Source organism: Eublepharis macularius, chromosome 6 (genome assembly GCF_028583425.1).
Source record: "Eublepharis macularius isolate TG4126 chromosome 6, MPM_Emac_v1.0, whole genome shotgun sequence".
NCBI classification, from domain to species: Eukaryota; Metazoa; Chordata; class Lepidosauria; order Squamata; family Eublepharidae; genus Eublepharis; species Eublepharis macularius.
Window position 1 is genome coordinate 126,051,528 of NC_072795.1, and position 10,909 is coordinate 126,062,436.

Sequence of the window (10,909 nt, forward strand, 5' to 3'; positions counted from 1 at the left end):
TGAAACTGATTAATGGAGTGGTAATCAGATGGGAGGAAGGAAGCACTTGAAAGCCCTACAAGTAAGAGGACTAGAAAGCACTGAAAGCCTATTGAGTTAGAAGGATGAACATAAATGGAGGGCTATCTGGCAGGAATAAAGAATACTAAAATCAAAAGCTGAACAGTGAGGCAAACAGGAGTAAGAACGGAATGGGAGAAGCAAGGCAAATCAGATGGTGAGTTAGAGTTGTTGTTATTACTGAGAACTGAATAATAGCATCCCATGCCATTTCTCTTTCACTTGATAGAAGCTATACATTTCAATGAATCATTGAGAATCAATATGTTGATCCTCAGAAGCAAAGGAATATGAAAAAAGTTTCTACCTCTGTGGAAAAACAACAATTTTTCTTTTTTGCTTCTGTATCGGTAGTGCCAGGAGCAAAACAGGTTTTTATTTAGATGTGGTGATTATATATAATTATTAATCTCAAAGTGAGCTAACTGAAATAAGACAGTTTTAAAGGTCTAATAGAAAATCGTGTAAGTCACCATTTCTGTTCATATATGTCCTCCTGAATAAGCATGTGCAGCAATCAGTTGCTATAGCAATGAAGACATACAGGTTTACAACTAAACTGAGTCCTTATACATCCTTTGAGAATAATGCCATGTAGCCTGCATATCTCTTGAGCTATAGAATTATACGCTTGGAGTCAAGGTGGGCAGTTATGAAACTGATTGGCTTTGTTTGGCTCTCCCTGTTACACATGCAAAACACTAAGCAAGGTTACTTATTTGACAACTTGATGCTGAAAATTCTCCAGAATCCAAAATAAGGGCACAATCTGTTCCAAATGGGTATTTCAACTCTGTCTTCTATGGAACAATAAACCATGAGATTAACTTACTCCGTTTGAAGTCTATGCAACTTAAAATTGTTTAATGTCTGTCCTCTGTGCTATTAGTTCCTTGGTGATAGATATAATTAATTGCCAGAAACATCTACTGCATCCTATTTATGAATAACCTTGGAAGTCAGTTGTGTCCCCCCCCCATTCATTCTTGTACTTAGAAACGTAACCTTTACTTCAATGTGAATAAGCCTAAGGGAATTGGTTGCTTTCTTCCTCCATTCATAGCAATTTATATTCTTCTGTGACAAGCAGCGTTTTGCCGTTACATCCAAATCAAACTGTGGTTTGAATTTTCACTGAAAACTGGGGGGGGGGGGAGGTTTTTTTTTTAAGTTGAACTAGAAGTAACATCAAAGGACGGTATAGAAAAATCATAGACAGGGATGTGCACTAAAACAAATCAGTATTTTTTGGATTCAGGAACTGGAAAGGCCATAAATACTGGTATTACTGATATCCAGTATCAGTATTACTAATATCCAGTACTGATATCCATAAATACTGATATTACAGGAACAAAAATGATGGTTTTGTATTTGGATACAGGTTTTTTTTCAGGATTCCAAAATTAGCCGGGTTCATCGTTCCCTTTGAGGGAATCTTTCCAAGGGGCTGGAGGGACTGTTTCAGGAGCAAATTGCACCAAAACTGCAGCACAGTGAGCCAAACAAGCAAAATAAATAGAACCAACAAAGCCCAGCAGAATCAATGCCAAACCAGAGAATCCCAGCAGAATCAACCTAGCAACAGAAGGCACACACCCTTTTACTGTTTGCACATCTTCCCCAGGCAAAAGCTGGGAGGGAAGTGATGCTCACAAGTGAATGGAATTGCATGGTAGGGAGAGCTCAACTGTCTGTCCAATCACAATTTCCTCATAGTTCCTATGAGAGAATATAGATTAGATGAGAGAATCGTTGTGATTGGACTGATAGTTGAACTTCCTCTAATGTGTGAATCCATTCATCAGTGAGAATCGCCTGCCCCCTCCCTCTTTTTGCCTGTGAAAAGCTGCAGATGGTAAAACAAAAGCCCTGTGACCTTTAAAATGCCAGTCCTGGTAATTTCCAAGTATCTTTGGGATTAATCCGAACAAGCAATATCAGTTTATCCAGTAATCTGAATATTGACTAGGATTCTGGAATATACCTGAAAAATGCTGATACAGTACTTTGGGGGCATATTTTCAGACTAGAGAAATGAAGTTGCACACCCCTAATCATGAACCCCATTGCTTTGTAAATTTTTTGATTCCCTTTCTGATTTTAATTGATGAAGGGTCGACCAAAAATGTTGTGCTCAAACTGGCCCTGATTTACATCAAGACTGTGCAGAGCCAGGCTGTGTAGGTGAGCATCCGTACCTTCTGTCTCTCTCTCCCAATTAATTAGAGACGGTGTTTGCTGTGCCAGAACTTGTTTTTACTGCCAGGGCTTAGCCCAAAAAATGGCGGTTGATGGATGGTACCTGAGCATTTATAAAGTCCCCTTTATACTCAAAACAGCCTTGCCTGGTTATCAAATAAACTCCATACAAAAGCAGTTTAAAGCTGCATCTTCCGTAGCCAATTCAAATGTTGATTCCTATGGCATCTCCAGTACAGTGCAAAGGTACGTATGATAGCTCTTAAAACTAAGGAATTTTTTGTTTCATTCAGCAGCAGTATGCCTCATTCCACCACCTCATAGTTTGATTCAGCCTCATGCACAGAACTTCTATGACTCCACAGTCTTGATATAATTCTTATGGAGAAGTTGTGTTGTGTTGGGGAAAATAAAAACTGTTAGTTTTATCTGGGGCTCATATTAATGATGAAACCACCTTCTCCTGCCTTTCCTTTGGCTCTTCATCGTTCAAGATAGAGCTACCAAATTCAACCCCCCCCAACCCAGCAACTATGAAGACAATAACAGAGTCATCTTATGCATGTTTACTCAAAAATAAGTCCCACATTGTTTAAGTGTGCATAGGATTGAAGGCCAAGTAACACACTTGCAAATGTGTTGGGACTTAGGAGACCTCTCAGCTCTACTGCCAGTAGAGCTCTCAGCTCTACTGGCCAGCTACGTGTCCAATGGGCTCTGTCTGCAGAGGAAGGACAGGCAACACGGCTGTCTTTTCTCTACAGGGCCTGTTGCTTGGATCTGACTACCGGCTGCAGAAGCAGAGAATAAGAAGACAGAGGCAGAAGCAAAGGGTGCTCAAGGCTTCCCATAGCTGGAGCCTAAGTTGGGTCATCCGAAGGGAGGCTACATGCTGGCTGTCTCAGGGTAAGTCTGCTGTGGTGGGAAGCCTGTGTGCCCTTTACTTCTCTCACTTTCTACTTGCTCTCTTCCTGGCATGAAGCTTCTGGCTCAGATGAGAGGAAGATGGTCCAGGCTACTCTGCCTCATGCCTGAGAGGCAGCAAGAAGACAGTGAGCGGAGAAGTAAAGGGTGCTCAGACTCCTCACTGCAGAGGCTTGTTCTGAGACAGCCATTGCGAAGCCTTTCTTTGCAAGAAGCCCACACACCTCTACTTTTCTCTCTGCTTTTATTTATTTTATTTTCCTAAATCCTGACTAATAGTTTACTACTGTCTATCCACAAACGTATTTTCTGCACTGCTTTAAACTTTCATTTCGACCCCAAGAAGGCCTGTTGTCAAGGGACAGTTAGGAAACTGGTGAAAAAATGTGTTTAGAGGCTGCTAGCATTAAAATGTGACCCTTCTCTCTTAATTTTGTCAGCTAAAGAATTTACTGAAGATGCGTTAAAGGAGTCAGTTACTCAAGAAATAAGACCAAACCAACTAAACAGGTACAAGCACTGGACTGTAGGTCGGGGTATGCACTATATGACAGATCAACATCCTCGTCTGATCCAAAGGATGGAGTCTGGCTATGAAAGCAGTGAACGCAACAGCAACAGCCCAGTTAGTCTGGACATGCCTTTGTCGGAGAGCTCAAGCACTTCCAGGTAGGCTTCAGACATGTACATTTTAGCTCCTGTTACAACACTCGAAAGGTTGCTTCATGTGTTGTCCTCCTGATGAAGCAGTGCATGAGCTAATTGTGAACTGCTTTAAGAACTTACGTTAGGAGACAGCCTTTAGATTTCAGTAATCTCTAAATGATGTACAGAAGCCTTCTAACAACTGCAGTGGCTATCAAACTAAACAGCTGCTACAGGCATCTGTAGTTTCATGGCTGCTTTTCAAGTCTTGCTTTACTTCATTATCTAAGCAAGGAGAGAGTAGTCACTGACACTAATCACTCACTCTATTTGTGACTCTATGCAAGTTTTAAATAACATAATAATAACAACAACATTCAATTTATATACTGCCCTTCAGGGCAACTTAACACCCATTCAGAGCGGTTTACAAATTATGTTATTATTATACCCACAATAAACACCCTGTGAGGTGGTTGGGGCTGAGAGAGCTCCTAGAAGCTGTAACTGACCCAAGGTCACCCAGCTGGCTTCAAGCGGAGGAGTGGGGAATCAAACCTGGTTCTCCAGATTAGAGTCCCGACACTCTTAACCATTACACCCAGCGCTCTTAACCACTACTTAAATCCATAGCGTTCAAGACAATGAACTACAAAAGAACTGGAACTAGAAGACTTACCATTTTCAGACTTATAACTAAGAGGCACACTGAAGGATTCAATGAAGATTTTTGACATCCTAATGTTTCTTCTTGTACTACTTTTTAATGCCTGCATACCTTCCAAATTAGGAGCCCTGTGGTGCAGAGTGGTAAGCTGCAGTACTGCGGCCCAAGCTCTGCTCATGACCTGAGTTCAATCCTGGCGGAAGCCAGGTTCAGGTAGCCAGCTCAAGGTTGACTCAGCGTTCTGTCCTTCCGAGATCAGTAAAATGAGTACCCAGTTTCCTGGGGGTAACGTGTAGATGACTGGGGAAGGCAATGGCAAACCACCCCGTAACAAAAAGTCTGCCAAGAAAATGTCGAAATGCAACATCCCCCTATGGGTCAGTAATGACTCAGTGCTTGCACCGTCATTACCTATTTTACCTTCCAAATTAATGTAACCCATCAAGCAAGAGAAATGGTACAAACTAGTTTTGCTGTTGTAGCTAAATTCCTAGTTCTCAAGCTGTACGCTTAGACAACAAGTTCTTGGTACTCCGCTTGTGCTTCAGTCTGTAATTCAGACATCATTTATTTATAAAATTGGCCTAGCAGTTTTTAGTTTTCTATTGCATATATGATGCCTGTTGTTCATAGCCTGCCAAAAGCCCCAGAAAATAAAGAGGCCTTGCAGCACCTCCTTAAGACCTCTGGCAAGAAGGCTCCCTGACTTCTTCAGAAAGCCCATTCAATAGAGTGCGAGACAATGGAAAAGGCCAGGGTTCTGGTTGAAGCCAGGCAGGCCACTCTTAAGTGTGGGAAGAGCCAACAGGTGGCAGCCTGAAGACCATAGCTGGCACACAGGAACATATGAGAAGAAATAACCCTTCAGATAGGTGGGCTTCAGGCCATGAAGACTTTAAAATTTAACCGCCAGCATCATGAACTGGACTTGAATGCAAACTGACAAGCAGTATAGTTGTTTCAAAATGGGCAACACGTGCTCCCTTTGGCTAGCCCCTGACAACAGTTGCGCTGTCACATTCTGAACATTTTGCAGTTTCTGGGTGTCTTCAAGGGCAGGTGAACATAATCCAGCGGTGAGAATCAATGTGGCCAGATTGGTTGAGTCTAAGAAAAAAGAGAGTGGGAAAACTAGATGCAGCTGATAGAAATGTTTGTAACTGTGAGCTGCATGGCCACCCATATGAGCTAACATTAGCCATGATAAATGAATGGGATTGCTGCCCTATGAACCATAAGCATGTTGCATGTTAGGATGCTATTCTCTATCTTAACACTACATATTTTAGGGAAGTCATTTGATGTATAAGACTGAAGGTCAGGACAGACAAATGGTTGGATCCAGTGAATCATTTTCCCTAGTAGAGGAGCCTTCTTCTAACACAAGAGCCTTTCCAACTGGAACAAGCTTATTTCACTGTAGGAAGACTCTCCAGCTAGTGGAACAGATTACTGGACTGCAACTCATCATGTTACTGACCTCTTAAAGGGACTGGGTAACCTTTGTGGGATAGCATGCTAACTCTCTTCTCTGACACAAAATTCCTCCTACCACTCTTAAATGTAGACTTGTAACCACAATTAACATTATCCGGAGTTTGCTTTTCCAGAAGGATTTGAAACTAGAACTTGAAGTTGGTTCAAAACTATTTTTACACCGGAACCTTGCTTAGCATTAACTATAGTTGAGATTGGTGCAGATATAAGCATTAAGGACTGAGCAGGGTGTGTGTGAATTTGAATGCAAGAGGAGAGTGAGTTCATAATCTTGTATAACAATTCCGTAAGTATGGATAAAGAATTAAGAGTATTCAACATACATCAGCAATGTAGGCCAGCATGTTTCAATCGTATCTAGAAAAATGACAAGGATATTATTTCTACATCTTCAAACTGAAACAAAGAGAGAAAGGTGTTTTTATACTGGAATAACATTTTTCTTCTTTTTAAAAAGGGATTCTCATATGAAGCGACCTGGAGCATTTGTTCCTGCATGGCGTAATATCCCTAAATCACACAGCAGCAGCATCTTGGAAGTAGAGTCAGCTTCCTCTCCTAGTTGTTGGGCAAAGAACAAGCACTCCAATGGTAAGGTGGTCTTTTCTGTCTCATTTGGTAATAGTCTATCTTATTCGCGAATACAGATTTAAGTTCAGTAACACTGAATTTTACTGAATCAGGTAAAATTAGGTCGTTTTTATCGAATACCGAACCCAAATTGCATATCCCTACTTTATTGTATTATCTACACAGAATGAAGAGTATTCGAAAATAAAAAGCTCTTTTTGTCTGTTATTTTGGACCTCGCAAAGGCCTCGCCATATTTTTCTAAGTATTGTCTAGATGGATAGCAGCAGCCATTACTAGAGTTCGCTACAAACTGTTAGGGGTACCCTGTCCAGTGAGGGTCAGAGCCAAAGGGGTCTACCAAAGCGTGAGCATCATCTGCTGCATTCCTCCAAGGGTTGACTCTGTGAAACCTTTGCCAAGCCACCACCTGGTTGTTGGCTGATACTTTTATGAGACATTACTCTGTTAACACCAATTAAAGAAAAAGTCAACGGTAGGAATGGTGGTATTGCATTACTTATTCAACTGATCCACTTACCTCCTCCTGCATTGGTGAGTATCTTGCAATACTCCCAATGTGGGACTGCACAGAAGAACAATGATGAAAGGTTGCACTTCCCTGTAACTGTTTTTTGTCTAGTCTCTTCTGTGCAGGCAGGCATTTCCTCTCTCCTGCCCCACTGTGAGTGAGTTTTACTCATTTCCAATGACTCTGGCTGCTCAGGAGAACTGAGGGACACAGGGGCACTCCATCTCACAACCCATCTTTTCTGCAAGAAAAGGTCCATGCATGCGTTTTTGAGGTGGCGCACCCCCTTACAGATTTTAGTGCTAGAAAATCTCTTTTTGTGGCCAACCTACACCTGGGCAGTCCCAAGATGTGCCTGCACAGAAGACACTCAACAAATAACAGTTACAGGCAAGTGCAACCCTGTTTTGCATGAGATAAGGGCTGGGATTGTATGGAGAACAAATGGGATTATGGTAAAGATGTATACATAGCAGATGGAAGCCGTCAGATTACTAGTAGTAACAGATCTTTACACCTCTTTGATAGTTTTGTCAAACATCAGTATCAGATATCTAATCTAATACTGGAGGTGGGGAATCTAGAAACAAAAACAGTTCTAATAAAAATCATATGGTGGTTTCAAAACATTTGTTTTTTAAAGGTGGGGAGATGCTTGTCTCTTCCAAGAGCGAACTAGATGAATTGCAAGAAGAAGTGTCCAGGAGGGCCCTGGAGCAGGAACTTCGACGTAAGCGAGAGAAGGAGCTCGAGGCAGCCATGGGGTTTAATCCCCACCCCAGCAGGTTCATGGACCTGGATGAGCTGCAGAACCAGGGTAACATGAGCAGGCAGGGTGCCTTTCTTGTGTGAAGAATGTAGGACTGGAATTGACTGATCTAAGGCAGATGTGACCTATGATGGGCGACTTTTTTCCTACTATTCTCCCATTTGGTTTTTTAGCTATAGTGGTACCCTCTGTAGCAGATTACCTTATTCCAGACTCTGTTAGTTCTGCTTACCAAAAAAAAAAAGGAAACCTTGAACTTGAAATGCTCCAGAATCTAAATGTAGTAGAGAACAAACTATTTAAGCTGTGTGAGGGTGAAAAATCTAAAAATGCTTCTAAAGATAATGTTCATAGGATGTTGGTGCTTCGGTTATGGTGTAATTTGTGAGACCTGGGCCATTTCCAGACGGCTTACCTGCCTCCGGAACGTCGCACCATCTTGCGGGGAAAACGCGTTTTCCCCGCAAGATGGCGCGACGTTCCGGAGGCAGGTAAGCCGTCTGGAAACGGCCCTGTTGTGTGTGTGGGGGGGGGTGTTGGTGGATCCTGAGACTTTCCCTGTCTCCCATGGAAGTTATTTTGAGGATTTTCCTCTCTAAGAAATAACCAGGGCTTTTTTCCCGCTGGAACGCGGGAACGAAGTTCTGGCACCTCTTAAAAATGGTCACATGGCCGGTGGCCCCGCCCCCTGATCTCCAGACAGAGGGGAGTTTAGTTTGCCCTCCGCACCGCTTGATCAGGGGATGGAGCTACCGGCCATGTGACCATGTGAACCTGCCTCAGGCAGGTTCTGGGAAAGAAAGCATAAAATTTTTCTACATAAATAAATATTTCCCCAAAGGCAGGGCTTTTTTTCAGTGGGGACGCGGTGGAACAGAGTTTCGGAACCTCTTGAAAATGGTCACATGGCCGGGGGCCTCGCCCCCTGATCTCTGCGCTGTTCGGCAGCACAGAGGGCAATCTAAACTCCCCTCTGTCTGGAGATCAAGGGGCGGGGCTACAGGCCATGTGACCATTTTCGCCGAAGGTGATTTAAACTTTAAAAAACTCCCCCCTTGTTCCACCTGACCCAAAGTGATGTCATTGTGCGGTCCTGAGTTCCACCACTGAGTTCCACCACCTCTTTTCCCAGAAAAAAAGCCCTGGAAAAGGTTTCATAGCAACACAGTGAGCAATAATTTATGACTCTTCACTGTTAATTTGACCTTAACTAACCATTGGCTCTTGTGAGGTCACTGATCAAATACCAGAACGGAACACCAATGGAAATGCTGTATTTTGCAGTTTCTGATGGTATAAATGAGAGAAGCAACCTGTTTTTGTGCTGAGAGATCTCTACTTGTAGCCTCTGTGGCTGTGATCTCTGGCCATCTCTCAGTCTGTGGCTTTTGTGCCAAGTTGGATTCAGGATTTGGGGGCTGCTGCTTTTGAGTGCTGCAGAACTAAAGCAGCTGTGGACTAGGGAGGCTTTGTGCTGAGGCGAAGGGGGCAGGAGGCCCCAAAGGATTGCCAGTGAAATGAAGAGTGCTGCCCCCTTGCAGGGAGGACGAATGGCCTTGAGCAGTCTGTGCAGGAGGCAGATTCTGTCTTGGAAGAGTCACTGCATCAGGAGCAGAAGGGAGACTGTGCTGCAGCTTTGGCTCTCTGTAACGAAGCTATATGTAAGTAACCCCTTAACCGCTTCCGCTTCCTGCACTTTTTACAGTTGACTAATATTACCCATGCAAGGTTATAGCACTGGACTGGCCGACGCAGATTCAACGTTTCTGGCCTCAAAGTGTTGAGGAGGCAACTTCTTTCTGAGCACCACCATTTTCGGCTCTCCTTCTGCGTTACATGGCCACAAACAATGAAGGACTGCTGTGTTCCTCTTGTCAGCTCTTCTCCCTGTTAAATTTTCTTTCCCTCTGCCTTCCTTGCAAACAATTTTCCTGGTTCAGAGACTCGTCTGCCAAAGGATTAAAAACTCCCAAAGTTCAACATATAGGAAAGGAAAGCTGGCCTACAAAAGAAAAAAGCACATTTGCTATACTCATAGAAGTCTCTAGGGGGGGAAAGAAGAGGAGCCACCAGCTTTTTGAGAAGCTTAAAATGTGTGCTGTGACTTTTGGGAATATGTGCTGCTGCATTTCTTTATTTTGATATTTATCTTTTTGATTGGCTGGCTCTCCCTCCCCACCTTCCATTCTCTTCTTGCTAGTTAGCAAGGTTGCAGACAAACTGGTCTAACATCACAGCTTTATGGCTTGGAGAGGTTGAAGGCATTTTGTCTGTAGAAGTCTGCTGTTACAAATTAAAGCAAACCAGAAAGCGAAGCACAGACTTCATCAAAGGCTCTGCTAGCAAGTGTCCCAACTGGCTTTGTAGACTACTTTTCCCAATCAGATTTCTCACTCTCTAGAATATAGCTACATTATTTGGGGATAAAGATGACCATTGGAAATGACTAGTTGCGTGAGGGTTGGATGAACCCATGCTACAGAGGAAGGGGAGGGTGCTGGGAAAAAAAAGAATTAAAATTTGTGTTCAACTTCACTTTGTTTCAGTTCCAATTAACCTGTTTGGACACATAGCTAACCTGAATGTGCATTAATGGGAACAGATGCATCCTTGTGAACTTTTCTGTGGCAGCCTTTGCATGTTCCATTTTTTTTACGTTCTCGCTGCATCTTTTGGTTTTTCTCTCCCCCTTCCCTCCAGTTTTGTTTTTGTTTCTGCAATGTTTTCTTTTGCTTTTTTAGCTAAACTAAGACTTGCCATGCATGGTGCCAGCTCTAGCACTCACAGCAGAGCCCTAGTCGATAAGAAGCTGCAAATCTGTATCCGAAAAGCACGGAGCCTCCAGGATCGCATGCCGCATCCGCAGCCAGCACAGCCGCCGCCCATGTGCCACCCACCACAGGGGGGCAACGAGACCCAATCTACAAGGTAGACTAAGAGTATTTGCAGTGGTCCGGATCTGAATTAGGCCTGATCTGGAAAGAAGGAGTGAGCTGCGTGTTCCTCTGTTTGTACAACATGACTTGTATGATTATTCTCTTAA

The 10,909-nt window shown here is 43.1% G+C and overlaps 1 protein-coding gene across 5 annotated transcripts in view; it reads left to right on the forward strand.

The window, feature by feature from the left end:
- The window catches only part of USP54 (ubiquitin specific peptidase 54), a 158,117-nt gene that overhangs the window by 118,986 nt on the left and 28,222 nt on the right, over positions 1-10,909 (forward strand). For all 5 annotated transcript variants that reach the window (XM_054982512.1, XM_054982513.1, XM_054982511.1 and 2 more), the window contains 5 exons: positions 3,627-3,855; positions 6,453-6,586; positions 7,741-7,914; positions 9,408-9,527; positions 10,608-10,794. In XM_054982512.1, the coding sequence (XP_054838487.1) occupies positions 3,627-3,855; positions 6,453-6,586; positions 7,741-7,914; positions 9,408-9,527; positions 10,608-10,794 (844 nt within the window). The remainder of the gene's footprint in view (positions 1-3,626; positions 3,856-6,452; positions 6,587-7,740; positions 7,915-9,407; positions 9,528-10,607; positions 10,795-10,909) is intronic.